At 33.3% G+C, this 24,773-nt stretch overlaps 3 protein-coding genes across 6 annotated transcripts; 1 reads left to right on the forward strand and 2 right to left on the reverse strand.

Moving 5' to 3' along the window:
* Positions 1-6,688: 6,688 nt before the first annotated feature.
* On the forward strand, positions 6,689-9,171 carry LOC120078117 (uncharacterized). The gene is made up of 3 exons (XM_039032338.2): positions 6,689-7,321; positions 7,551-7,694; positions 8,553-9,171. Exons 1-3 carry the CDS (start codon positions 6,954-6,956, stop codon positions 8,911-8,913), a joined length of 873 nt encoding a protein of 290 aa, XP_038888266.1. The 5' UTR covers positions 6,689-6,953; the 3' UTR covers positions 8,914-9,171.
* Positions 9,172-14,539: 5,368 nt separating this feature from the next.
* LOC120077874 (Protein kinase superfamily protein) lies at positions 14,540-19,447 on the reverse strand. 4 transcript variants are annotated; one of them, XM_039031968.2, is made up of 8 exons: positions 18,646-19,447; positions 17,323-18,090; positions 17,136-17,240; positions 16,832-16,954; positions 16,235-16,405; positions 16,018-16,147; positions 15,654-15,863; positions 14,540-15,087 (listed from the first exon to the last, which is right to left on the reverse strand). In XM_039031968.2, the coding sequence occupies exons 2-8, from the start codon at positions 18,000-18,002 to the stop codon at positions 14,980-14,982; spliced, it is 1,527 nt and encodes a 508-aa protein (XP_038887896.2). In that variant the 5' UTR covers positions 18,003-18,090; positions 18,646-19,447; the 3' UTR covers positions 14,540-14,979. The 4 variants fall into 4 exon arrangements, with proteins under 4 accessions (XP_038887896.2, XP_090169956.1, XP_090169957.1 ...); XM_090313830.1 differs by having other exon boundaries at positions 19,202-19,339; XM_090313831.1 differs by having other exon boundaries at positions 18,343-18,655.
* Positions 19,448-21,023: 1,576 nt separating this feature from the next.
* On the reverse strand, positions 21,024-23,563 carry LOC120077433 (uncharacterized). The gene is made up of 3 exons (XM_039031313.2): positions 23,423-23,563; positions 21,912-22,473; positions 21,024-21,162 (listed from the first exon to the last, which is right to left on the reverse strand). The coding sequence occupies exon 2, from the start codon at positions 22,446-22,448 to the stop codon at positions 21,957-21,959; it is 492 nt and encodes a 163-aa protein (XP_038887241.1). The 5' UTR covers positions 22,449-22,473; positions 23,423-23,563; the 3' UTR covers positions 21,024-21,162; positions 21,912-21,956.
* Between the last annotated feature and the right edge of the window lie 1,210 nt (positions 23,564-24,773).

The following is a 24,773-nucleotide window of genomic DNA, read 5'->3' on the forward strand; positions in this document are numbered from 1 at the left end:
GGCTTGTTTAAGGCCATAAATAGCTCTATTGAGCTTGCAGACATATTGAGGGTTAGTGGCACTTTCAAAACTAGGGGGCTGAGACATGTAGACAGTTTCTTTGAGTGTGCCATTGAGAAAGGCATTGTTGAAGTCTATTTGACGAAGTGGCCACTGATGGGAGACTACAAGTGTGAGGATAATTCTGATGGTGGAGGGCTTGACAATAGGGCTGAATATGTCAAAATAGTCAAAGTCTGGATGCTGATGGAAGCCTTTTGCAACAAGACGGGCTTTGTATGTTTGAACTGATCCCTGTGCATCTCATTTGAGCCTATACACCCATTTGCAGCCAACTATAGTAGTAGCAGAAGTATGAGGGACCAATGTTCAAGTGTTGGTACACTGCAGGGCTGTGATCTCTTCTTGCATTGCTTGTTTCCACTGTGGAGCAAATAGAGCTTGAGAGACAGTGGTTGGTTCAGTTTTGGTGAGATCAGTAGCAAGTTGTACAGACCAGACTTTAGGCTTGAAAATGCCTGCTTTTCCCCGAGTAACCATGGGGTGAGTGCCTAGCAATGGCTGGGCAGGGATTGGTTGAGATTGGAGGGAGGGTTGTGGAGAAGGATCTTGTGGGGTTGAGTTTGTAGAAGAGTCTGATTGATTGTGAAGGTCATGAGAAGGTTGAGGAGAACAGTCAGCTGGTGTTGGACATGATGAGGGTAAGTGGACTGATGGTTAAGGGAACCAAATGGTGATTGGAGAAACTGAAGTGGGAGGGTTGGAAGGTTGGTTATGGGGAAAACCTGTGTGAAAGGGAAACTCCTCTTCATTGAACACTACATGTCGTGAGATAATGAGTTTATCATCATCAGTGAGACATCGATACCCTTTGTGCATAGGTGAGGGACCAAGATATACACACTTTCTACTGTGAAAAGAAAACTTGTGGGACTGATAGGGCCGTAAATGAGGGTAGCAGGCACATCCAAATACTTTGATCGATAGCAGATCCAATTTCTTTCCAAGTAATGCTTCCACTGGGCTGATGTCCTGAAGAATAGAGGAAGGAAAACCATTAATAAGAAGCACAGCGGTTTGAAAGGCATACCACCATAGATGTAAGGGCATCCTAGCTTGAGCAAGGAGTGTTAAACCAGTCTCAACAATGTACCTATGTTTGCGCTCAACACGACCATTTTGAGCTGATGTATAGGGGCAGGACAATCTGATACAGATTCCCAACTGTGTACACAATTGAATAACAGGTTGGTATTCTCCTCCTCCATCCATTTGTAAGGTGCCAATGGTTCTGTTAAACTGTGTTCGGACAAAGGCTTGAAAATTCTGAAAGACCATTAATGTGTCACTCTTTTATTTTAGGGGATAAAGTCAAGTGAACCTGCTGAAGTCATCCACAAAAAGGACATAATATCTATAGCCATATGCAGATAGAATTGGGGCTGGTCCCCAGAGATCAGTATGAACTAACGCAAAGGGTTGTTTGGCATGAGACAAAGAGTCATTAAACGGTAGATTATGTGACTTTCCAAATTGACATGCTTCACAAAAAAACTTTTCATTGACAACATTTTTCAAATTACATCCACTAATAAGTTTAAACAAAATTTTAGAGGATGGATGGCCTAAACGTCTATGGAGGAGTAGTTTGGAGATGGTGGTATTGATTGTAAGAGCAATAGATGAAGAGAACTGGTTGGACCAATCTATCAAACGAGCATCTGAGGATCTGATGTGGAGGGTGCTTTATTTATCAGCTGGTTGACATTATCCAAGAGGTAGAGTCCATCTTTAAGCCGACCGGTCAGAAGTGCCATCCCCGAGTCCTTTTCCTTAACCACACAAGAATCAGCATGAAATTCAACCACAACATTATTATCATTTGCTAACTTGGAAACACTGACTAAGTTTTTGGTGATGGCAGGTACATAAAGTATGTTTAACAGGGACAAACTGCCATTCTTAGTATGTAAGTTTGAGTGTCCTGATTGAGATATGCTAAAAGGAGTGTCATTACCAACAACAACTCGGTCATTACCTGTGTAGTTGGAGGAGGATTGAAGGAAGTTTGGACTACTGGTTACATGAGTTGAGGCCACTGTCAACATACCAGTTGGGGTCAGCTACTGTTTCAGGTGAGGCAGCTGTTGAGTGAGCAACTTAGGCTGAGGAAGACTGTTCTTGGTTTCTATTTGAAGGAAGTTGAGTGGATTCTGCTCGAGTATGAGTCTGTTTTTTATTATCGAACTCTTTGTCGTATCGAAAGTAACATATATCAGCAGTATGGCCTAATTTTCCACAAGTTTGACAGGTAGGCCTGGTTGTGGAAACACTATTCCATCGACCACGACCTCTATTTCTTCCTCCTCCACCTCTGTAATTTGACGATTGGTTGTATCCATAGAAGTTTCGATGGGAGTTTGGTGTAGTGTTGGGGCTATTCTGTACCACATTTACTGATTGAGAGTTTAGAGAGATGGACCTGTTTTTCATACCAATAACACCGGACTTAATAGCAAGCTGATACTCGAGTCTCTTTTCATATGATAGTAGATCAGATTAGAGGTCAGACCCCTTAGTTGTGTCCTTGGTTTGCACTGCCACCACGACCGGATTGTACTCCTCATCTAGGCCAGCCAACACTTAAGATATAAGGTCAGAAAGAGTCACTGATGAACCTGCAAGAGCAAGACTATCAGCATATTTCTTCATCACAATTAAATACTCACTCATCTTCAGGGCTGCCTTGCAAGTTTGTTGGAACATTCTCTTCAGATAATCCGTTTCAGCTCTAGATTGAACTCCAACCAGCTTTTTGACGTCTTCCTACAGTTCTCTTGATGTTTGGTGTCCCATTACTTGAGTAGTAATTTCTTGGGTTATAGAGTTGTAGAGCCAACTCAATAGTAGTTGGTCGACTACTATCCATGCTTCATAGGCTGGATTAGGCTGCAGCTCAGCTTCTACTGATGTTGTAGGGGTTAGATCAGCACTGGAGCTTTCTCCTGAGTTTTCATTCGCATGTCTTACAATAAATCGACTTGGGCAGGTGTTTTCTCCGGTAAGGAAGCCTTTCAGACGATAGCTTCTAAGTATTGGCCATTCTAGGTTTTGCCAGAGGAGAAAGTTGGACCTATCCATCTTAATGGATGTCACCTGGTTTAGTATCTAGTTCAAAGGTGGATATGTGAATTTACCATTGTTAATGATGCCTGGAAAGGTAGGCTGAGGAATAGCTAGGTGATTTGTCATCTTAGATCAATTTACTTATCAAAAGTGTTGATAAAAAGTGGACTGAAGCTCTGATACCAAGTCAGACTTTTGCTATAAGAAGAAGAAGAAGGTAGATGACAGACTGAAAAAAGATGGTAGCAGACCTGATGCTTTCATGAGGAAGGTAAAGACTCTTCTTCCTCCTTGTTTTGTATTTAATTTTTGAGTGTTTTCTTCAACACTTCTTATGGTATTCTTTACAGAATGAATAAGGAATATATACACCAATTTGGATATCAGAAATGACAAAATAAAGGGAATCATCAAAATAACCACTTTTGTCATTTTGTTGGTCTGCAGGTTGTCAAGCAATTGTTGGTTATACCATAAACCGTTTGAGGGGAGAGAGAGGCCATGGTGGCTCCATGTCGGACCCCTTCTTGTGCTGAAGATACTGAGGTAGTATCCTTGTCAATATATATTTACTCTTGAATTGTGAGTTTAGTTTTAATTTAATCATAAATTTCAAGATTTTATATTTTTACCCATAAATTTGCATGAATGCTTATTTTCAATCCTACGTTAATTTTTTTATTTATTATTCAACTACAATTGATTAGTTGTAATTATTTGTTAGTCATGTTAGAAACTTTATTAAAAATCCACATCATAAATATTTTGAATTTATTAACTGAAAGTTAACAAGTTAGTAAGAATTCAAAGATTAAAAGGTATAATAATTTAAAAATCTAAAAATGAAATATAAACTGAAACTTAAAATTTAAGGATAAAAATGAGAACTAACATTTTGGAATTTAAGAATGAAATAAAAAGTTAACTTAAAATTTAAGGATAAAAATAATATGTATTTTGCTTTAAAAAAAATTGTGCCTACTTTGATTAATTGATTTTTTTAAGGAAAAAAAAATATAGTTGATATTATATTTCAAAATTGGACATTTTCACCCATGGCCCGCATGTAGGGAGATCACTTTTCTCATTTTTAATGTTTTTTTAAGAAAAAAGAAAAAAGAAAAAAGAAAAAAGAAAAGAAAAAGAAAACTACGAATTCATGTTTTTGTATTATTATATAAATCCAAGAACATATGCTAAATTTTAACTTTATTCACTCTATATGGGATAGGCAAAATACAAAGTCTTATGGCTCTCATTTTGTTCTACAACATTGATTCATTTCATAGGTTAGCAATGATATAACATCCCCAAACATTTCACATATTTATTTATTTCAATAACACAAAGGTAACACAATCTAAATTGGGAGTTTCGAACACACACAATATCTAACTTGAATGATAACAAGATAATCTACCATTTTAAGTTTGTAGCTCATTATGTAATTTGGTCATCAAGCTCCAATTAGTTAAGTGATCAAATTCAATTATATTTTTATTTTACAGTGATCGGAGTATATTAATTATCACTTAATAATGATTTGATTAGCTATGTCCTGAAAACTTTACATCATACCATGGATATAAATCATATAATCATATCAATTCAAGATCATAAAGAACAAAAAAACTCATCGATTTATATCAACTCATAATCAAATTATAGCTCCTAATTTATATTAGCATTAGATTACTTGAACACTAATTAAGCTCCCTGAAACCCAAATGAAGAAACATAATCTAACAATAATATTCTGAACAGTTGATTAGGTCTATTTAGTTATGTCCAATCAAAGTCAACTTGATTAGGAACCCCTTCTTTCTTATCCCTCTTTTCCCCCTCTTTCTTTTCATGTTTGGCTTAACTTAAAAATATTAAAAATTATAAATCTCGAGTTTGGAATATTTTTATAAGGGGTCACAATAATTTATTTTCTTACATTACACAACTTTATACACAAAAATTACGAAACATTTCAGATAATATGTAACCAAAACAGACATTAATTTCATGGCGGTGATATGAGGTACTAAAAAATTTGAAAAATCTTAAAAAAAAAAAAAAAAAACGAACGACAAGACAATTGTTGAATAGAAGCTAAGTATATACATATACATATTTTTAAACTACTGTGCAAGAATAATGGGAAGTGATTTTAAGGCCACTTTTATCAATTCATAATGAAAAGTGGTGTAATCGTAATGAGATTTTATTGATAGATCAATTTAATGAGTTTCAATCACAAACGTAAGTAGATTGTTTTTTTTATCATATTTACTTAAATATTTTGCAAACTTAATATTTCTTCTTACCTTTATCGTTACTATTTAGGGTCAATTAATTATAATTATGATATTTTCATAATTCCCTCATTGATTTTCATAATCCTCCTATTATATCAATAACGGTATCGGTATTGGTAACGGTAACTGTAACAATAATGATAACAATATTCCTACGTAATTTTCAACCGTAATCAGATTGAGCATCCTTCATTGCTCAATCAAATTATAGATTTCGATTAGAGACTTGAAAATGGATCTCATATTTCATTATGATTACGGATGTAACGACCCGAGTTCAGGAGGGGTACATGAATGAACCGGTATCACATTCGAACGAGAAGGATACTGAGGACATGAAAGTATGGTTAAGAAAGGCTTAAAACAATTGAAAGTTACTACCTATACCAATAATGTTCATCTTCCTTTTCGGTGGCTCAATCATAAGAATTCCAAAGTTAAGCAATCCTATGTTGGATGATCTCCTGGGAATTTTCCTACAGGGAAAGTAGGGAAATGTCGGAGCACATCGATAAACAACATCAAACATAATTAAATAGGACCCATTTTCATATTAGATTTTCTGTGGGTTAAACGTGTAGCTTATATTTATGAGAATTGATTTTTTGGAAAAAGGATTAGGGTTTTGATGACTAGTGAGATGACGTGAGGGTTGGATCAGCAAAGGAAGAACACCGCATAGCGTTTATGTGAAGAAGGAAATAAATGAGGTGATATTTGAAAAAACAATAATAATAATAATAATAAATCAACTCCCACGTGCCGGAACAACGGTCAAACGCCGGTGCCGATACCGTCACACGTGTCGCCCTGTCAGAAGAAATCGGTAGGTTTATCAATACATTATAAGTCGGAATTGTTGACTAAGATATTGGTACATTACTTCCATTCCATAATAGTGACTACGACTCTTATTTTTCCCTTTTTCAAAACCCGTTTTCATATATGCACTCTTCGTTTCTTTTTATATTTCTATCAAATTAAAATACTATTTATCAAAGGTTTTTACTGCAATTATTTCTATAATTAATTATGTGTACTCAACGTTGTAATTGTAGTTGGTTGATGCTTGAGAGAGGAGATTAATTTAATTAATGGGGATTGATTAGTGAAATTAATCGTTGATTATTAATATTGCTGTGTATTAATTTTTAACTGCTGATAAATTGACCCATTATAAAAATAAATAAATAAAAAGCCGATATCTTCTAGATCTAAAGCATATTATTATTTAAATAATTTTAGCATAATTTTTTATAAGGGGCCTGTCAATTCATGTGTAATGAATTAATTAATTAATAAAGAAAAAAAAAAAAAAGTGGGAGTGGAGAGTAACCAAAAAGAAAAACTACCATATTCTCAAACATCTCTCTCAAACCACGGAGAAAATAGAAAAAGCAGGAAAGTTTATGAGCGAAAAGTTTGGGGTTTTTTTCTCTTTTTTATTCTTCAGAAACACAAAGATCGGGGGGTCAAAAAAAAAAACCCTAATTTTGGTTTGATCAGATCGTTTGATTTTCAATGTCAAATGATGAAGGCAAAAATGTGTACCAGCAGTATGATCCATTCCAATACAACCAATTGGATATTAACCGTTCGATCTTCCATCAACAAGCTGTGGCGTTGGATCCTGCTTTGATGAGCTTCACTAACTTCTTCGACACTTCGTTGGATTACAACAGCCTGTCGAGGGCGTTCGACGTGTCGTGCTGTTCATCTGAAGTCATTTCTGCAGTGGACGACATGTCGAAAAAGAAGGCTTCGACTACACCAAATTCTTCAGTGTCGTCTTCGTCTAATGAAGCTGTAGTTGAAGAAGATTCAATCAAGAGCAACAAAGAGGACACAAAAGGGTGTGAGAATAAAGATGAAGAAAAGTCTAAGAAACAGTATGTTTATTATTATTATTATTATTTAATTTCCTTTTTGATTTTTTTGTAATGGTGAAAATTACTAAGATTTGACTCAAAAAACATTTATATTGATAAATAGGGTTACCAAAAGAAAAATGAAAAGACTTAAATTTTCGAATAATTATATAGATATAATTAGAGATTAAAATGTGAGAGAAATTAAAGGGATGATGATGATGATGATGATGTGTTGATTTGATTTTAGGAACAGCATAACAAAAAAGAAAGAGAAGCGGCAGAGGGAGCCCCGTTTTGCTTTCTTGACTAAGAGTGAGATTGATCACCTTGAAGATGGATATAGATGGAGAAAATATGGTCAGAAAGCAGTTAAAAATAGCCCTTACCCCAGGTTAATTTTATTTTTCTTCTTCTTCTTCCATTTAATTAACTTTTAACTATTTTCCCATTTACCATTATTGTTAATTATATGTATGTGCTGATTTAGTCAGAAAGGGAGTTAACCCCATTTTCCATGATCTGGATATGTTAAATTAACTCTTTTTCTTTTTCTTTTTTTTTTTAGTTCCCTCCCAAAATTTTTAGGTTAAATTCTTCCAAGTTTCAAACTTGTGTATATTTTTAAATCTTTCTACCTTAATTAACTTTATTATTAATTTAAAGAAGCTTACTCATGACATATGTGACCTAAGAAGCACAGACACTCTAGTTTGGTTAGCGTGTCCATATACAACACGTGTCTGACACTTGGACATTCCGACACGTGTTGGACACATATTGGACACTTGTTAGTAGAATAAAGTATTAGATATGCATAGAATACTTTTTTAGTAAACAAAAAAGATACATATATGACAATAATAATAACTTTTAATTGTGAAATACATCCAACTAAGTTTTTTAAGCATATAAATACATCAACCATTTACTTTAAATTTTATTTTGGTATAAAAATGATATATATTTTTAGAAATATATATTTTAATAAACGTGTTATTGTTGTGTCGTGCTCTAGATTTTTATAATATAGTGTGTCGTTGTGTTCATGTCGTATCGTATTCGTATCTGTGCTTTTTGGCATGTGACAATACTAAGCCTGGCCCAAAGATGTCATAATACCTGGTACATATAATTAGCCACACAAATTTAATTACTTAGCTCAATATTATTGGATATTACACTACTCTAACTTTGAAATCATATAGATTTGTTTAATGTACTATACATGTGTATGTGTTATACGCTACAGAAGCTACTATAGATGCACCAGCCAAAAATGTGTAGTGAAAAAACGGGTTGAGAGATCATATCAAGATCCATCTGTGGTGATTACTACATATGAAGGGCAACACAACCACCATTGTCCAGCTACACTCCGAGGCCATTCTGCGGGGATCATGTCATCTCCGTTCTACACATCGGCATCGACATCGATAACGGCAGCCTCGTCCAGGCCTACGCTTCCCCAAGAACTCTTCTCGCATTTGTTACCGACAAATAACTGCCAAACCGACCCGACCTCGATCATGTACCAAAATCTAAGCCTTCAACAACACCTTCAAATGCCTGATCAATATGGTTTGTTGCAAGATTTGTTCACTCAAAAATAGGATGCTTAGACCAAGTGCACTTTGTATGAAAATCTATATTGTGTATAATTTTTTTCTTTTTGTTCCAGCTTTCCTGCCTCTTGTATTAGGATGAAACCTTGGAGAGTTGAGATTTTCTTAGAGTCTATATCACTTATATATACTGTTATGTATCTAACATATAATGGAGGGGTCAGAACCTGTGTACTGAGTTTACCATGCATATTTTTGCATTGATTTGGTGCATTGAATACGTATATTTTTGTGAGTATTTGTGAATATTATTCTCCTTAGATGATCAATTTTCATGTCACATGAACAAAAACTCTGCTAATAAGTAGTATAATTAAATCATGATCATGATTAGGTTAAAACTAAATTTTATTTGTCGCTAAAGACAGTTTTTGTTGTAGTGATGCTATGCATGCAGATTTTGGTTTATATATGAACTAGATAAGAAGTTTCAATGAGTCAATTGGCTCGAGCAGAACAACCGTATCTTCAAAGGTGTTGATAAAGATCATGCTTTGTTATGGGAGGATACATCATCACTCATGTTGCATCTTGGTGTATGGTATATCTAAACTATCGGTAGTTATAACACTTCTTGTATTTCAGTAAATTAGAAGAATTTTCCCTACTTTCTCCTTTATACTTTCTCGTCTCAACGAAAGTTTCTCGTAATTTTTAAAAAAAAGTTTATATAAATCAAAGACTTGAAATGATGAAATTTTGACATGGGGAAGTGGTGTGGAATAAAAGGAATTTAAAATATCACCATTATTCCACGGTCATTCTAACTCATTTTATTTTTATATTCTATTTTAAAAATTAAGCTTATAAATATTATAAGTGTTTTTACTTGATTTTCAAAACTCAATTTTGTTTTTGAAATTTAGTTTAGAATTTAAATGAAGATGGTAAAAAGTTTGCCCAGATGAAATAAACATAATATTCAGAAAAATAAAAAAATAAAAAAAAAAAGAAAAACAGAAAACCAAAAAGAAAACGGTTAGTTACATGAGCTTAGTTTAGTTTTTCCTTTTATTTTATTTTTTTTTTCTTTTTCCTAAAGAAAAAATAGGCTTTGTGTCTTTACAGTTTGTTCGGTACCTCGTTCATCTTGCTCGCATTTAAATTTTTAGCCATTAAAAAAATGTTGAAAACGAATTTAAAAAGTAGGTAAAGAAAAAGAAGGAAGAAAACAACTGAATAATATTATATATAATCAGAAACTGTGGATTCATAATTATATTATTGAAGAAATTAAGGTACGTGGTCTGAAGAAGCATGTTTTTCATGTTCTAAGCTGGAGTAACTCAGAGAATTAGATAATAATTTAGAAGACAAAGTAGAATGAGAACAAAGAAAACTAAAGGAAAACAAACAATAACAATAGGCAACATCAGGATTTAATGAATGAGGTAGCAGCCAACTTGGAGGATAGTTTGTCCTTTTGATGATTTTCAAATCAAGACTACATGTCATTTCTCAATAATATACCTTGATTGATATAGATTGATATGTCGTTTTTGATATTGATTCAGATCAAAGTTTGTGTCTCTGTGAAGCCATCGTAATTATTTTATATATATTTGTGGACAAGCTTAGCTTAATTATATTTTCAAATCCATGCCTTATTTTTTGTCAAAATAAAATTATAACAGTCAATTATACTTTATATTCGATGAAACAAATTATTTCATTTGTCCAATTATTGAAATCATCTTACAAGAAAATCCTCAACGCCGGTATTTGAACAATAAGCTGGGTGGCAAGATACATTTATTAATTAGAATTCGTATAATTTTGAAATATATAATTAATATCTTATTCACTAAATTATGTTCAAATTTATTAATAAAATTAAAAACGTATTCGACGACCGAAAAGGTAGGCAACAACGAGATTTGCATTATTCCTAATATGAGAGTTTATTCAATGACTTGTATCTAAACCTAGGGTTCAAAATATGAAATTTTACAAAAAGTACTTGTCAAATACCATTAATTAGCAACCAATGTGCTCTTGAATTTGTTCAAAATTTCAGTTAATTTTGCCATGATCGTACACAAGTCTATTCAAATTATACCCATAGACAAAAGCATTATGATGATCAAGTGGGTTGGTTACTGGTCAAATTCACAATCTCCCAACTTGGATTAGACAAATTTGTTTAATTTAACACTTTATAAATCTAGTCAACATTCTTCCATATAATGGATGAGATTTCTACAATATTATATTCTCAACTACAACAATCCCCATTCATTATTATAACATAACCATAGACATGCATGTTATATATTTTATATATACATAATAACGCACATTAGAGATTAGAAAAAAAGATCGATATAGGTTGCTCACTGTGTAGCCTAGTTATATTGCTAGATTTGCTAATTTCTTTGACCTTTTTAATCTTCCAATTCGAAAAATTTTGGATGCAATTGGATTTCAACTTCCCAAATTGGTTTTGGATGTAATTTTTTATGACTTTTTGATCCCTTTGCCCACATGGACTTCTATGAATATCCCTTTTCCATATATATACACATACATATATATATGTGGACTTGTCCTTTCACAAACAATATTTTAATGAAAATATTAAGTGCTTATTTTTTAAAAGTAGTTTAAAACTCAATTCTTTTTTTCAAGATCGTCAATAACACAATTTTTGTAGACCATAAAAAGTATATATTTGAAATCTAAATATCTCCCAAAAACAATCATTTTCATTATAGAAGAAGTTGGTCCTGGTGAGCTATATATAATTGGAACTTAATTAAATATTTTAGGTATTGGGGTTATAAAATAGACATGGGAAACTTGGCTGAAAGGAGCTAAACTTAAGAAGGAAGGTTTATGAACAAATAGTAGAATAATGAATGGAGAGTTGACTTTTGCAACCTGTTTAATGACAAAGTTTCAAGGTCAACCTCTAACATTAATTATTGGATGTTGTGTTTTCCATGGAACGTTACAAAGACATCAATAGTTCCAAGTTCTCTCAAATCTGAATGTCATGACTTTGCACAAATTTAATTAAGTGATAGAGAATAATGGGGTTGGCTGATTAATGTCCAATTATATCCTTGTGGCAAATTAGGCAGGTATAGCATAAAATATTTAATAACCGACGTTCGAATATAGTTGTTCACGTTCCGATCCCGATTCATTCACATAAGTACCAGTATGAGTATATTTGATAGATAGAGAAACCTCATAATCTTTCAAACATACCCGAATTATTCTTATTCATTTTCACTGTCAATTGATTTTGAGATGAAACTTTGAATTGTCTAATGATGATGGGGTTTGGTTTCACAAGGCTAAACTTGTTGCTTGAGAAGACAAACGAATGGGCATTCAAATTCTATTTTTCTTAAATTAATTTTGTTATGTTTTATGAATTGTACTAACAAAGGATTATTTTGTTTTAAAACTATCTTAGGTTAATTTTAATTTTCAATAGGCGAATCATATAATATTACATTTAATGTAACCTAAAATTGTTACAGTATAGTTTAATGGCAATTGACATGACCTTCTTCCTAGAGATTGAAATATGGAGAGTTTCTTCTCTCTCTTATTTTGCATCAACTTTGTTACAAACAAATAAAAATAAAATTAAGAAAAGTAGAGTTTTAGCACTGAAATTTTAAGTTTTTAAATTTAATTTTTGTTTAGTCATCATAAATACAAAGTTTTGAATTTGTAAGTCATATCATTTAAAAGTATATTCAGATGCCAATTGAACTATGTTGGATTTAGTAGAGATGTACTAATGTTAAGGTGCAAGAAAGAGAGGGAAACAAAGTGATATTAGTTATTAATTCAAAGCCAATTTAGGCAGTTTTTTTTTTTTTTATCAATTGTCAACTATTAGGTAGTTTTTTTATTCTTTTTATCTTCTTCTTTTTTTTTTTTTTTTTTTTTTGCATTTTGAAATTTCAAATTATGATCCACATATTCCCTTTGACTAGAACGAGTCATTTTAAGAATTACTAGTTAGGTTAACGAACTATCAAAGCATCTACTAAATTAAAAGGGATTGTTTATATAATTAGAAGCTATTTAATAGGAAGCTACATAAACTAAAAAACTTTTTTTGGCTTAATTATTTTTTGAGAAATGGAATCGAATCTCTAATTTCAAGATCAATGATACGAGCTTTTATGTCAGTTTAGCAGATACATCAATAGTCGAGTTGAAATTTATCAACGTAAATTTTGAATAAAAATGTTTGACTTAATGTTCATTTACCTAATCCTAATAGAAATATAAACAACTAACTAACTATATATATATAAACATGGTCATTAAAAGTCAAGTAAACTACCACCCACCCAATGGCATACATTTAGAAGAAAATGTTATTTTTGGCATCTGAACACATAAAATTAAAAACAAATGAAACCAATAGAGCTAAAAGTATAAATTCTTAAATTTGTGAGGGTTAGAAAAAAAGGTGAGAAGTTGAAAAGGGCCGACAAATTAAAACAAAAGTGGCCCACATCACCACAATTATAAAAGCTTCTCTAACAAGTTTTCTAAAAAGTTTTTTAAGGTAACTCATGTAACCTATTGATTTTGCCCAAACATTTATTCTCAAATTTAAGGTGTTTGGTTCATAATTTGAATAGAAACATACACGGGTTTGTGTATTATATGTCTAAATTATAGATTGTAATTAATAAATGTTAAATATATAGTTTTATGTGCATGATAAGTAGATCCTAAGAAACATAGACACTTTAATTTAGCTAGTGTATCCATATCCAACATCTGTCAGTCACTTAGACACTCCGATACTTGTTAGACACGTATCGAACACTTTTAGTATCATAGATGCGTTATACACTAGTTGTATAAATCCAAAATAGAACCAACATTTGTTGAACATACTTTAAACACTTGTTACATGTACCAAATCGACACATACATGACAAAAATAATAAAATTCAAGAACGACATTCATCAACCGAATATTTTAACTTTTAAACATATAAATGCATACTCATTGCATTTGAATTTTCTTGATTAAAAATGATACATGTGTTTAGAAAATATATGTTTTAATAAAGGTGTCTTTATCATATTTGTGTCTTAAATTCTAAAAAAGAAAAATAAATGATGCATTGTCATGTTCATGTCGTATCGTATTCATGTCTCGTTTTTTTAGACTAGATCGATATACCAAATTAATATGAGTATACATTGATAGATAAGACATTAGTTACTATCTCAAAAGTCATAATTCATTTAATTGCTGAACTAAAAAAAATGGACACAACAAAAGTCCTAGAGAAATGCAAGAGAAAAATTAACATTATCTAATAATGAAAAATGTAGCTAATAATGAGGTACCCTTTGGAGACAAGACATCATCATTGTATCTCACGGAAATTAAGGAGAGGGAAATTACATATAAATTTATAAGAAGAGGAAACCCAATCAAAGGGGAAGAAAAGTGCGAGGAAAAAGGTAAAGGAAGATTTAAAAAATAATAATAATAATAAAGGAGGTAACAGCAGCCCAATGGAGAAAGCTTTATTCTACTGCAAGTATGCCAACAAAAAGCAATGCCCCACCCATCAAAAAAAAAAAAAAAGAAGAAAAAGCCACCCAAAAAGCTACTGGGTTGTTGCTTCAACATTTTGATACCTTCATTTAACATAGAGAATTCAAAATAATTTTTTTTCCAAAAAAAAATAATTATAATAACAAATGGTAAGTGAACCAACAATTTAAAAGAAAGAAGAAGAAGAAAAAAAGAGTTCTGTTCTCTCAAAAAAAAGAGGGAGGGGGAAGAAATTACATTCATGTGAAAGAGGAGATGATAGAGCAAGTGGCTTCAACCATTGTCTGCAAAACATTTCTCTCTCTCTATTAATTTTATCTTATATCTAAAAGGGTGCTCACCTTTTTCAATCCCCAGTGCAGTGATATGTACTATGAAACAGCCATCCAACTGCTCATTCTTCACATTGGAAAAAATTCTCCAAGCCAATTTCAATCCTTTTAAAAGCTTTCTACTCCATGATAGCGCTCACAAGAGGAAGAGCTAGTATTTCAAACCATTCATGCGTCTACCCGTCTGCTTTGTGATTCCCCTGGTTTACTTCCAACCTCACCTTGATTGGATTCGATCTCTGAGTTTGCTGTGCTGCTCTTTCGGCTCCGCCGATCCTACAAAAGAATTGTGCATTCACAATTTCAAACTTCTCAACTAGAATAATACATGGGATTGAGCCAAAAAATGGCACCATAAAACAGAAGATGTTCCACCCCCTCCCCTCCCTCAAAGACTTCACCTCATCCCATTGTTCTAGAACAAGAAATAGCCAATGCTGGCATGCAATACGAAGGGTATGTTTATGCACTAGGAAATTTAAGTTGATGAGTTGGAACAAGCAAAGACGTCGATAATAGCTTCAGTAAGAAGGCCCAAAATCTTTCTCAATGAAAAAGAAAATTCAGGACATAGACACTATTGCATGAGCGTCTTCATTACCATTAACCAGGTGGATATAAGTTCCTTGGCTATTGTAGAGCAATGCTCATTAGTCCTTTACTACAATAGCTTGTGAAATAATATAAATAAGAATTTGCTTGACCAGAGACATGAACCACATAAAGATTGTTGTAGCAATTTTTAACTTAACAATGGCATTGCAAGAAAGGATATTAGGAGTTAGGAAACAACAATACAATTTATTATTTTGGTTCACATCACATATTTCATTGATACCTACCTCACGTGATGGGTAGTCATCAGCCTCAAGCATCCTAACAACTTGGGTCATTTTTGGTCTCTTATCTGCCTCAGGATCCACACACCTAAGCGCAATCAGAAGGGCACGTTTCAACGCTCGTGTAGAAGGTTTAGTTTCAAGACTTGGGTCAATAACTTCCTCAGCTCTCCTCGTGCCAACCATCACTTTTAACCACTCAACAAGATTAACCTGAAGAATAAAGTACACTATTGGTAGCAGGGAAGTGCATGAGCTGATGTCAATTGAGATGTGGAAATTATATGGGCAGCATACATGGAAGAGTGAGTCCTGAACGATCCCCAAAAGGAAACTAATCACTAATATTTTTAAGAGTCAGAAGTACCTCATTAGCAGGACGGCCATAGTCCACCGGGTCTCTTCCTGTAATTGCTTCTAGAAGGAGAACACCAAAGCTATAAATGTCGCTCTTCTCATTTAACAAGCCAGTGTTGGCATATTCTGGCGCCACATACCTGGGATAAATGAAAAACATCATATGCTCCTACCTGCAAATTCTTTATCACAATAGTTACAGAATAGAATGAAAAATGAGCATATACCCAAATGTTCCCATCACTCTTGTTGTGATGTGACTCTCTCCTGCATCCAAAAGTTTGGCCAATCCAAAATCTGAAACCTTTGCATTAAATTCATCATCAATTAAGATGTTGCTCGATTTTATGTCTCTGTGGACAACCTTCGGTTCAATTGCTTCGTGTAAATATGCTAGCCTGTATTATTATGTGAAATTAGTTCCTCAAACCAGTTAAAAATGCTTGCCTACACTTTATACTCCACCTTTGGTTGAATTAAATAATATGATGTTTAGAAATTCTACCACTTAGAGTAAAGAAGTTGGGTAACATTCACAAGGTTGGAAGTCAAGTAACAGTGGGCACCATCAGAGAAATTCCCCGAGTAGCAGTCATTTAGAATGGTGAATTTTCCATAAGATAGAACATGAGGAGGAGCGCAGGGGAAGTAATTTTCTAACCAAAACTATAATGGATTGGAGCAAGGTTTGCCCTATGTTATGAAAATCACTGGAAGAATGAACTGAAATTAAGAGAACTAAAGCATAATACCCTAAGGTCATCAGAAACCATTAATTATAAGAGTGTTGCATGCATATAGATGTCTAAACCATCGTCACTTACGCCTTGGCAGTGCCAAGAAGCACCTTCATTCGAGCCTCCCAAGTAAGGGTGCCATGTTGCCGCATAGCCCCATGTAACCATTGCTCTAAGTTCCCATTGTTCACATATTCATAGACCAGCATCCTGAGCAAGTAGAAAGAGAACCCATTTTCTTTTAAGAAAAAATCAAAAAAGTCAACTGAAGACATACTGACAGTGCAAACTGTTAAAAAATTTCCAACACAAACACTTGTTAAGCACATACTATAATGGCACTTCACCCATAAGGTCCAAAGATTGGGAAACAATACAAAAAGAATAGTACCTATGAACCCCTTCTATGCAATAGCCAAGGAGCCGTACAAGATTCTTGTGTCTTACATGACCAATTGCCTCCACTTCAACTCTAAATTCTTTCTCTGCTTGTCCCCTATATAGAAGCAACTTGAATTTAAAAGAGCAATTATCGTTACCATAGTTTTATTAATGTTTCAAACTCCTAAATTCCTTACAGATTATTGAGAAGTTTCTTGACTGCAACCTCAGTTCCATTTATCAGTCTGCCTTTGTAGACAACCCCATAACCCCCTTCCCCAAGCACATTGTCTGCACAGAAACGATTCGTCGCAAATTCTAGATCCCTGAGTGTAAACCAGTGACCCCAACCAAGATGTGAAATTTCAGGCAAGCCAACAAGAGGAGAGGCAGTCACAAGGCCCCCATACCCTCCATATGAAATGGAAGACTGCTTTCTAACAGTCCCAGAGCTTCCTTCTTCTCCTGAATGTGAGCTGAAAACCCTTTCATGATGATAATTGGAGCTGCATTGGCTTATGTTATCAGGATCACTAGACTTGCTCATACCCAAATGACCAATCATCTTCTCTGAGTTCTTCTCACTTGATTTATCATGAACGGAAAGGTAAAGGCTCTCAAGATGATTGTGGTGGGCAGATTGAGTCGCAACTCGGTCCACCTTAATATCCTTTGAGACATTTGGTATTTGAGAAATAGAGAAGTTTTCTGGGGATCTCCTTGTTTTTCTTCGAAACATCACCCATACAGATAATATACCGAGAATCAAAACAATAAATGCACCAACACATAAGCATATCAAAACCCATAGGGACAAACCAAGGAAAGGTGTTTTCTTTGACAATTCTGTATTCAAATTACTACTTCCAGATGACATAGCTGACGGCTGATCCTCAAGATGCCAAAACTAATGAACTGGTTCAGCCCCCTAAGTTCCAGCCGCAGATAAATCAAGACATTCCAACCTGACAATTAGATAAAAAAAAACATCATGCAGTTTCAAATTATAGGTATGAGATTCCTGAGAGAACATAGTATCAGTAACACATTACTCAAGTTTCTTCACAATTTGACAGTTATTTAAAACACGAATTACAAAACAAGAATCATCCATGAAAGATTGCAATCTCCTTCACAAATTCTTAAAATATATTGCAAAAAACCAGATAATAGAACATAAAAAAGGGAAAATAAGACGGTTAAGGAAGATACTTTACATCTTCATTGGGCATTCAACTGGATTCTGTTCTTTCCAAACAAAACCCGACTGATACTCTTATGTACAAGTCATGATGACGAAGAAAGCAAAATAAATTCAATGTCCCATTATAGAAGAAAACTCAGAGTAATGATTAATGAACCACCAATAGCGAAATCAAAATGTCTAAATCTATCGAACAAAAAAGCACAAATTTGTAGAAGGCATCACTTGTGATTCAAGTAAAAGACATAAAAACAGAAATGTGAATAAATTAAAGAAGATAAAGGAAAGTGGTTCAAAGTAGAAAGCATTCATCCACCTTTCAACAGATCTAGCCTAACCCCCTTGATCTTCCTCTTTAAGATCCCACAGAAGCAGAGAAAGGGCTTCTATTTTAACCAACAGAGACCCAATAAGCATAGATAGCCCAAAATCGACCTGAAACAAACCAGACCCTCCAATCCCAGATTCTCTCGGAGGCAAAAGAAGGTTATAACAAAAGGGGAGCAGGCTCAAAGGGTCAGCAACGATTTAGGGAATGGTAGAAGAAAATGCAAGATAAAGACCAGACAAAAAGCTAATTTATGAGGGGGAGAGAGAAATAGAGAGAATCTACAAAGAAAATACAATGGGGAAATGAGAAGTTGAGGAAAGGGTAGGTGAAAATGGTGGTTTTGCGTATGTAGAAGCAAGAAAGACCTTGAAAAAACAGAAAAGGAAAACTGGGTTTGCAATGGAGGTCACCGGAGATGGGGAAAACGGCAAGAAGAAAGTGAACAGGATTATGGCACTGCAGATATAGCTGGGTAAGAAAAAAAAAGACATTGAATAAGCAGGAAAGAGAACAGTAATTAAGAGAGAGAAAGAGAGTCAACTCAAGTGGAAGAACTTGAAATCTAGCTGGTTCTGAGGGGCTGGTAAACCAGATCGGAGAGGGAAAATGTAAATAGTAAAATGGGAAATGAAGAACAGAGGAAATGAGTCAATTAACGTGGCGACACAAAGTGACGAATTAGCAGAGAGAATCAACGGAGAATAATGGTAGCCTGTAGGATTAGCCGATTGCCTGACCGTAGCGGATACCAAAAAAGGAGAATTGTGGGAGACGGAGTTAGAAAAAAACACAAGAAAATATCGGAAGATACGGAGATGACCGTATAAATGTAATAAAAACGCTACGCAAATATATATACCCAATATTTCTTTTTTTTTTTCTTTTTCTTTTTGGGTAATTATTAATTTAGTCTATTAACCTTTTGAAAACTAAAATTTTTAATTTAATTTACCCTTTATTTTCAAAGTAGGTCATTGAAATTCAATTTATTTATACTCAGAATCAACTATGAATAACGAAAATTTATTTATTTCAAGTATCATGTCTATCCATTTAAATACGTTAATAAAATTGTAATTTAATGAGGCAAATTTTTTGTTAATGAAGAATTTCCACGATGTTTATCGAATGGACTTAATTGAAAATTTTCAATAGTATTGAGAAATTTAACTGTTTAGACATTTAATTTAAAGGCAATTTGACCATGGTTATTTTTTGTTTTCGGGGATTTCTTCAACAAATGTCATTGGAGAGATTTGATGGCCTTTAACAATGTATTTAATTATTTAATTGTTATAACAATGTGATTAAAATGTATGATTGAGACTCATAGCGGTCAATAACTTAATCTTATATATGGAATTTTACCCACTGATATAATAAAGTGATGTATTTTTAAATGTTGACATCGATTCTATATTTTTATAGGAATACTATTGGAAATTAAATGAAGTTATAATTTATAAAACAATAATAGATTTAGAAGATGATAAAGAGATTTCAATTGAAACGAAATCCTGAAATTGTAATATGATGCTGATTAAAATTAGAATAAAGCTCCATTTTCTTTTAGATTCTTTTTAGAGTAAATTAGAATAGAATAGAGGTCATAGTGAGAAGTGCCAAATTTGTTGAAAGTTATAGTGGAAGCTAGAGGAGCAGAGGGGAGGGAAAAAGAATAGTGGGATAAAAGATGGAAATTTTGCTAAAAGAGACTACAAGAAAAGCGTTTGTAGTCTAAAGTATAGTCTAAATAAAATTTGGGTCATACTAAGGATAATACCATTTTTAAGTAGTCAAATATTTGAATCAAAATATAACATTATGTTTGTGACAAATATCCACATTTTTTAAAAAAATTAACAACGTAAATATTCTTCATAAGTCCGAAGATTATCTCCACTTCCATTATATATTTCTGTGTCTCTGTGATTACAAGTTGAGCAAAACTCATGTCGGTTGATCAAAGTTTAAAATATGAAAAGAAGAAAGATTTATAACGATAAACATGATGACGGTAGAAAAAGGAAAGGGAACTAGTAAATAAAATCATAAAAACTTTATTACACACCAAATTACTTCTACAAAATTCAAAAGTGCAAAATTGAATAATGGCTCCTTTTTCTTCGAGAAAATATGAGAGTAAGATGGAGGATTCAAACTTTAGACTCAAAAATAGAGGAACTACATTAAGTCAAAGAATCTACTTCGACTTTTAAAAGAGAGAAATTGTAATGAATAGAAGTTGTCAATTGCATCAATAAAAATTTGAAGAATAGGAGAAGAAAGAGATGGTTTAAAGTGAATTTGGATGAGATGAGTAATGGCAGTCACCCGACGGAAACGGGTCATCTGTGCAGGGAGCAATAGGCATGGGCTGTTGTTTTAAGGATGGCCCACTGGGCCCCTCCAACTCTGGCCCAAAATATTGTCGGTTTCCCTTCATCCACCTTTTTTCTTCCCTTTTTCTACATCTAAAAATTTGGCCAACAGGAACAGGGTCTGTTTAAAAAAGGAAAAAATAAGCCTAATTTATCATCTTATAATAGTCGATCAATCCTACAAGAAATCTCCCATTTACTATCCTTGAGCAATAATCAGAAAAAATATTCAAGACAACTACTTTCAACTGTTCTTCCAAATAACAGTTCGAACCTAATGGAAAAAGAATCACAAACTCAATTAATACTGAACATGATGCACATAAATATATAGCTTAATATCAATTAATAACTCGGTCAATTGCCAATTTGCAATTTAAAACCAGTTTACTATCGTTTAAGAAATTATCATTCTATAACTAAAATCAAATTCTTAATCACTGCACAAGCTGTTGAATTCTGAACAAGGGTTTAAGAAAATAGGGATCAAGAATTGGAAATAGAATTAGTAAATCAACAAATATTTGAGCTATCAAATTTTGCTAATTAGCCTACGAATCATTGACTATTTCCAGAAGCATCTTATCTTACTGTTACTAATATAAAAGTCGCATTTCTGTAATTCTCAATAATTCTCATGTTCCAACTTGGTGAACTCTAAGATCATTTTACTACTTACCATATACTACTTTTAAACTCCTTGTTATGGAGAATGAAATATGCACCAGACAAATATATTACACATTTCTTTCTTATATATAATAAATCAATTATATTTTTTTAAAAAAACAGCTACTTCTGATAATGAAAATAAATATACAACCTAATATAAAAAAAAGTAACGATTGAACAATAGAACTAGTAAAATACCTTATGAAGGGTGGAGTACCACGACCAAAGCAGTTGCCCCTGAAGTTAGGAGTTACTCATCCATTCATTTGGAGTTGATGATCTGAATATGTTTAGAAGCAATGACTGTTCTTTCTTGCTTAACTTGTTTAAACTTTGTCCATGAGAATAATAACCATGCTCTAGTACTTTTCGACCTCTCACCACACTTCTTTTTCTCAAAGCTGTCAGCAGGTGCGTCCCCTGAAGATCAGCTTGGAGATCCTCCCCTATACTTTCAGATTTCTCTGGGTCTATTAAAGATGTGAAACCATCATTTACTACTTTGAAGTGATGTTTGTCATCTTCTTCATTATTGGTTTCATCTGGACAGCTACTTCCCCACCATTTATTTGATAGGGATGGTAATCCACCAGAGGGGAATCCATACTTGAACTCGTCCAAACTCATTGGTCCTTGCACCCAATTTGTGCTTTGAACATTCTGAGAACGCCTCATCTGGGCATTAATGTTTCCTAGCTGCTGCAAGCTTTGAGGAGCGCCATTTAGTTTGGACATTTTTTCGTTCACAGCTGGTTTATTACTGAGTAGGATGATAAAAGTGAAAGTGAGAAAATGGAATAGAAGTTGTTAGTAGTGTGCATGAAATCCAAAAAACATTATTATGAGAAAAATACAACAATATAACACCACTATCACTAAACTCAAATGCCAGCAAAATTATATTTCACAAAAATATACGAAAACAACAGCAAGATCAGCGACAGAATTACAACCAAACATTCATTAGCTACACCTCTCAAGTCTAAGTAAACTGTTGAACAAAGGAGAACACCAACTCTCAACAAATGCGAACTTCAGTTGGAAGAAAAGGGCAGATGGATTGTGAACTAAACCTCTCAAGAAGTATAGCTATGAACAAATAAGTATAAGCTACAAAGATTTCTATTTTTATTTCAGATACGATGGATAACAAAACGATGTCAAAGAAAAAAAAAGATTAGTGACCATCAAATACTAAGTTTGTCACTGATTTATTTAACGTTCAATAGATTATCTGATGCATACAGATTTTTTGCAATGGTATTATTCCTCTGATCTATACCCATTGGAAGGCTTTGCTGTAACCCATTGACCATTTTTCTTATGGAAAAATAGCATCTGACGCAGGTGATGAAAAGGCAAACATATCATGTTTCCTGTTAATCCAAAACGCACTCGCTCTGTATATGGTAAGTGTAATATGGTAAGTGTAACAAAGAAACGAAATAGAAGGAACTATTTCATAGTGGCCATAGATTGGCCCAATAATCGAAGGCATCGACTACCTAACAGAGAGACAAATTAAAATTTCTCCAATTTCCAAACAACACGTAACAACTCAGAAAGCAAAAATGTAAATTATGCCGAAATTGATAACAAAGATAAAGCCATAATATCCGTCCGCAACTTCGAAAACATCTGATTGCCAAACTATTTGGTTCAACTACATTCTTATGCGGAACCAATCCAACATCAGACCACTAATATACCTTGTAGGGCACTAAGCAGTGACCAGTAAAGAGGCAGAGGGAAGTATTGGGCGATGGCGTTAGGAAGAGAAGTGGCAGGCGGGACGAAGCAGTAACCCTAACCCAAGCCACGGCTGGTATCGCCGTCGGGAGAACAGTCGTAATGGTAAATTGATTCTGCAACCGCCGCTCCTCCGTCCAAGGTTTGGCAACAGTACATACAAGTAGGACGGCTTAATCTCGGTCGCACATTTTCTTTTTGGACTTGGGACGTTTTTTTTCTTTCTTTTTTTCCTGCTGCAAAAATATTGTATTTAAAGTTCGGATGGGAGAATCAAACCTCGGACCTCGAGGTCATTACTACAAGTACTTTTAGACATTTATCCAAATACAATTTCCCAAATTTAATTTTAAAAAAATTGATTGATGTTTTTCAAACGAATTAATTAAAAAGAAAATAATATGAAAATTACGATTACTTTGTTACTGTAGCAACTAAAACAAATACACCTTTTAAACCTAGTTTAATAAGTCAACTTAGAAAATAGTCAAATGTCACATAAGTATAAGTCAACTGAGATAGTATTTTATCATGAGCTTTAATGTCTCGATTCTTCCGCCTTATCTATGGTCAAGAATAAAAAAAATAGTTAATATAGATAAGTCATAAATTATAACCTCATATTTTCAAAGATCAATGATTTGATACCCTAATGTGTTGTGGATGAAACAAACATATTTTTCAAAATTCCGCGAACTTGATTGTTTAGATTCTATTTAATAAGCATTTGGACGCCTTTGATAAATTTTTTTTTTTTTTTTTTTTGCTTTTCTATTTTTGAAATTTATGCTCACAAATTCTTAATATGATTTTTACTCTGAGATGTTTAAATCCTCGGTTAAATTCTATAAATTAAAAAAGAAAAAGAAAAGTACATTTTTTTTGTTTTCAAACTTGAGTTAGATTTTATAAATATCATTAGAAAGTTTGTAATTAAACAAAGAAACTCATACATTAAAATAGCAACTATAAGCTTAGTTTTAAAATTTTAAAAAAAAAAAAATTAAAGCCTTACTTGATAACAATTTTATCTTTGATCTTCTCAAAAAAAATATATATATATTGCCTTTGGTCTTTAATTTTTGAAAATTTAGCATATAAACACTACTAAATTTTAATTAGAAATCTTCTTATTTGTTTTCTACTTATTTTTGTGAAAGTCCTAGCGAAATTTTGAAAAAAGAAAGGAAAAAAAATAAAAACTTAGTTTTTGTTTTTTAAAATTTTGCTAAACAACGGAAAATATTGCAAGGACAATAGTAAGTTTACATTTGCTGCAATTCCATCAACAGGAGAAAATGAAAACTCCAT

The sequence above is a fragment of the Benincasa hispida genome, chromosome 5 (genome assembly GCF_027475165.1).
Source record: "Benincasa hispida cultivar pf3 chromosome 5, pf3_genome.v1.1, whole genome shotgun sequence".
In the NCBI taxonomy this organism is placed as follows: domain Eukaryota; kingdom Viridiplantae; phylum Streptophyta; class Magnoliopsida; order Cucurbitales; family Cucurbitaceae; genus Benincasa; species Benincasa hispida.

Coding starts and splice junctions, on each gene's coding strand:
- LOC120077874 (XM_039031968.2), bottom strand. CDS start 18,002: ATGTCATCTGGAAGTAGTAATTTGAATACAGAATTGTCAAAGAAAACA. Junction 16,955..17,135: donor TGCATAGAAGGGGTTCATAG/GTACTATTCTTT, acceptor CTACTTGCTCAG/GATGCTGGTCTATGAATATG. Junction 15,088..15,653: donor ATGACTACCCATCACGTGAG/GTAGGTATCAAT, acceptor ATTCTTTTGTAG/GATCGGCGGAGCCGAAAGAG.
- LOC120078117 (XM_039032338.2), top strand. CDS start 6,954: ATGTCAAATGATGAAGGCAAAAATGTGTACCAGCAGTATGATCCATTC. Junction 7,322..7,550: donor GAAGAAAAGTCTAAGAAACA/GTATGTTTATTA, acceptor ATTTGATTTTAG/GAACAGCATAACAAAAAAGA. Junction 7,695..8,552: donor AAAAATAGCCCTTACCCCAG/GTTAATTTTATT, acceptor TATACGCTACAG/AAGCTACTATAGATGCACCA.
- LOC120077433 (XM_039031313.2), bottom strand. CDS start 22,448: ATGTCCAAACTAAATGGCGCTCCTCAAAGCTTGCAGCAGCTAGGAAAC.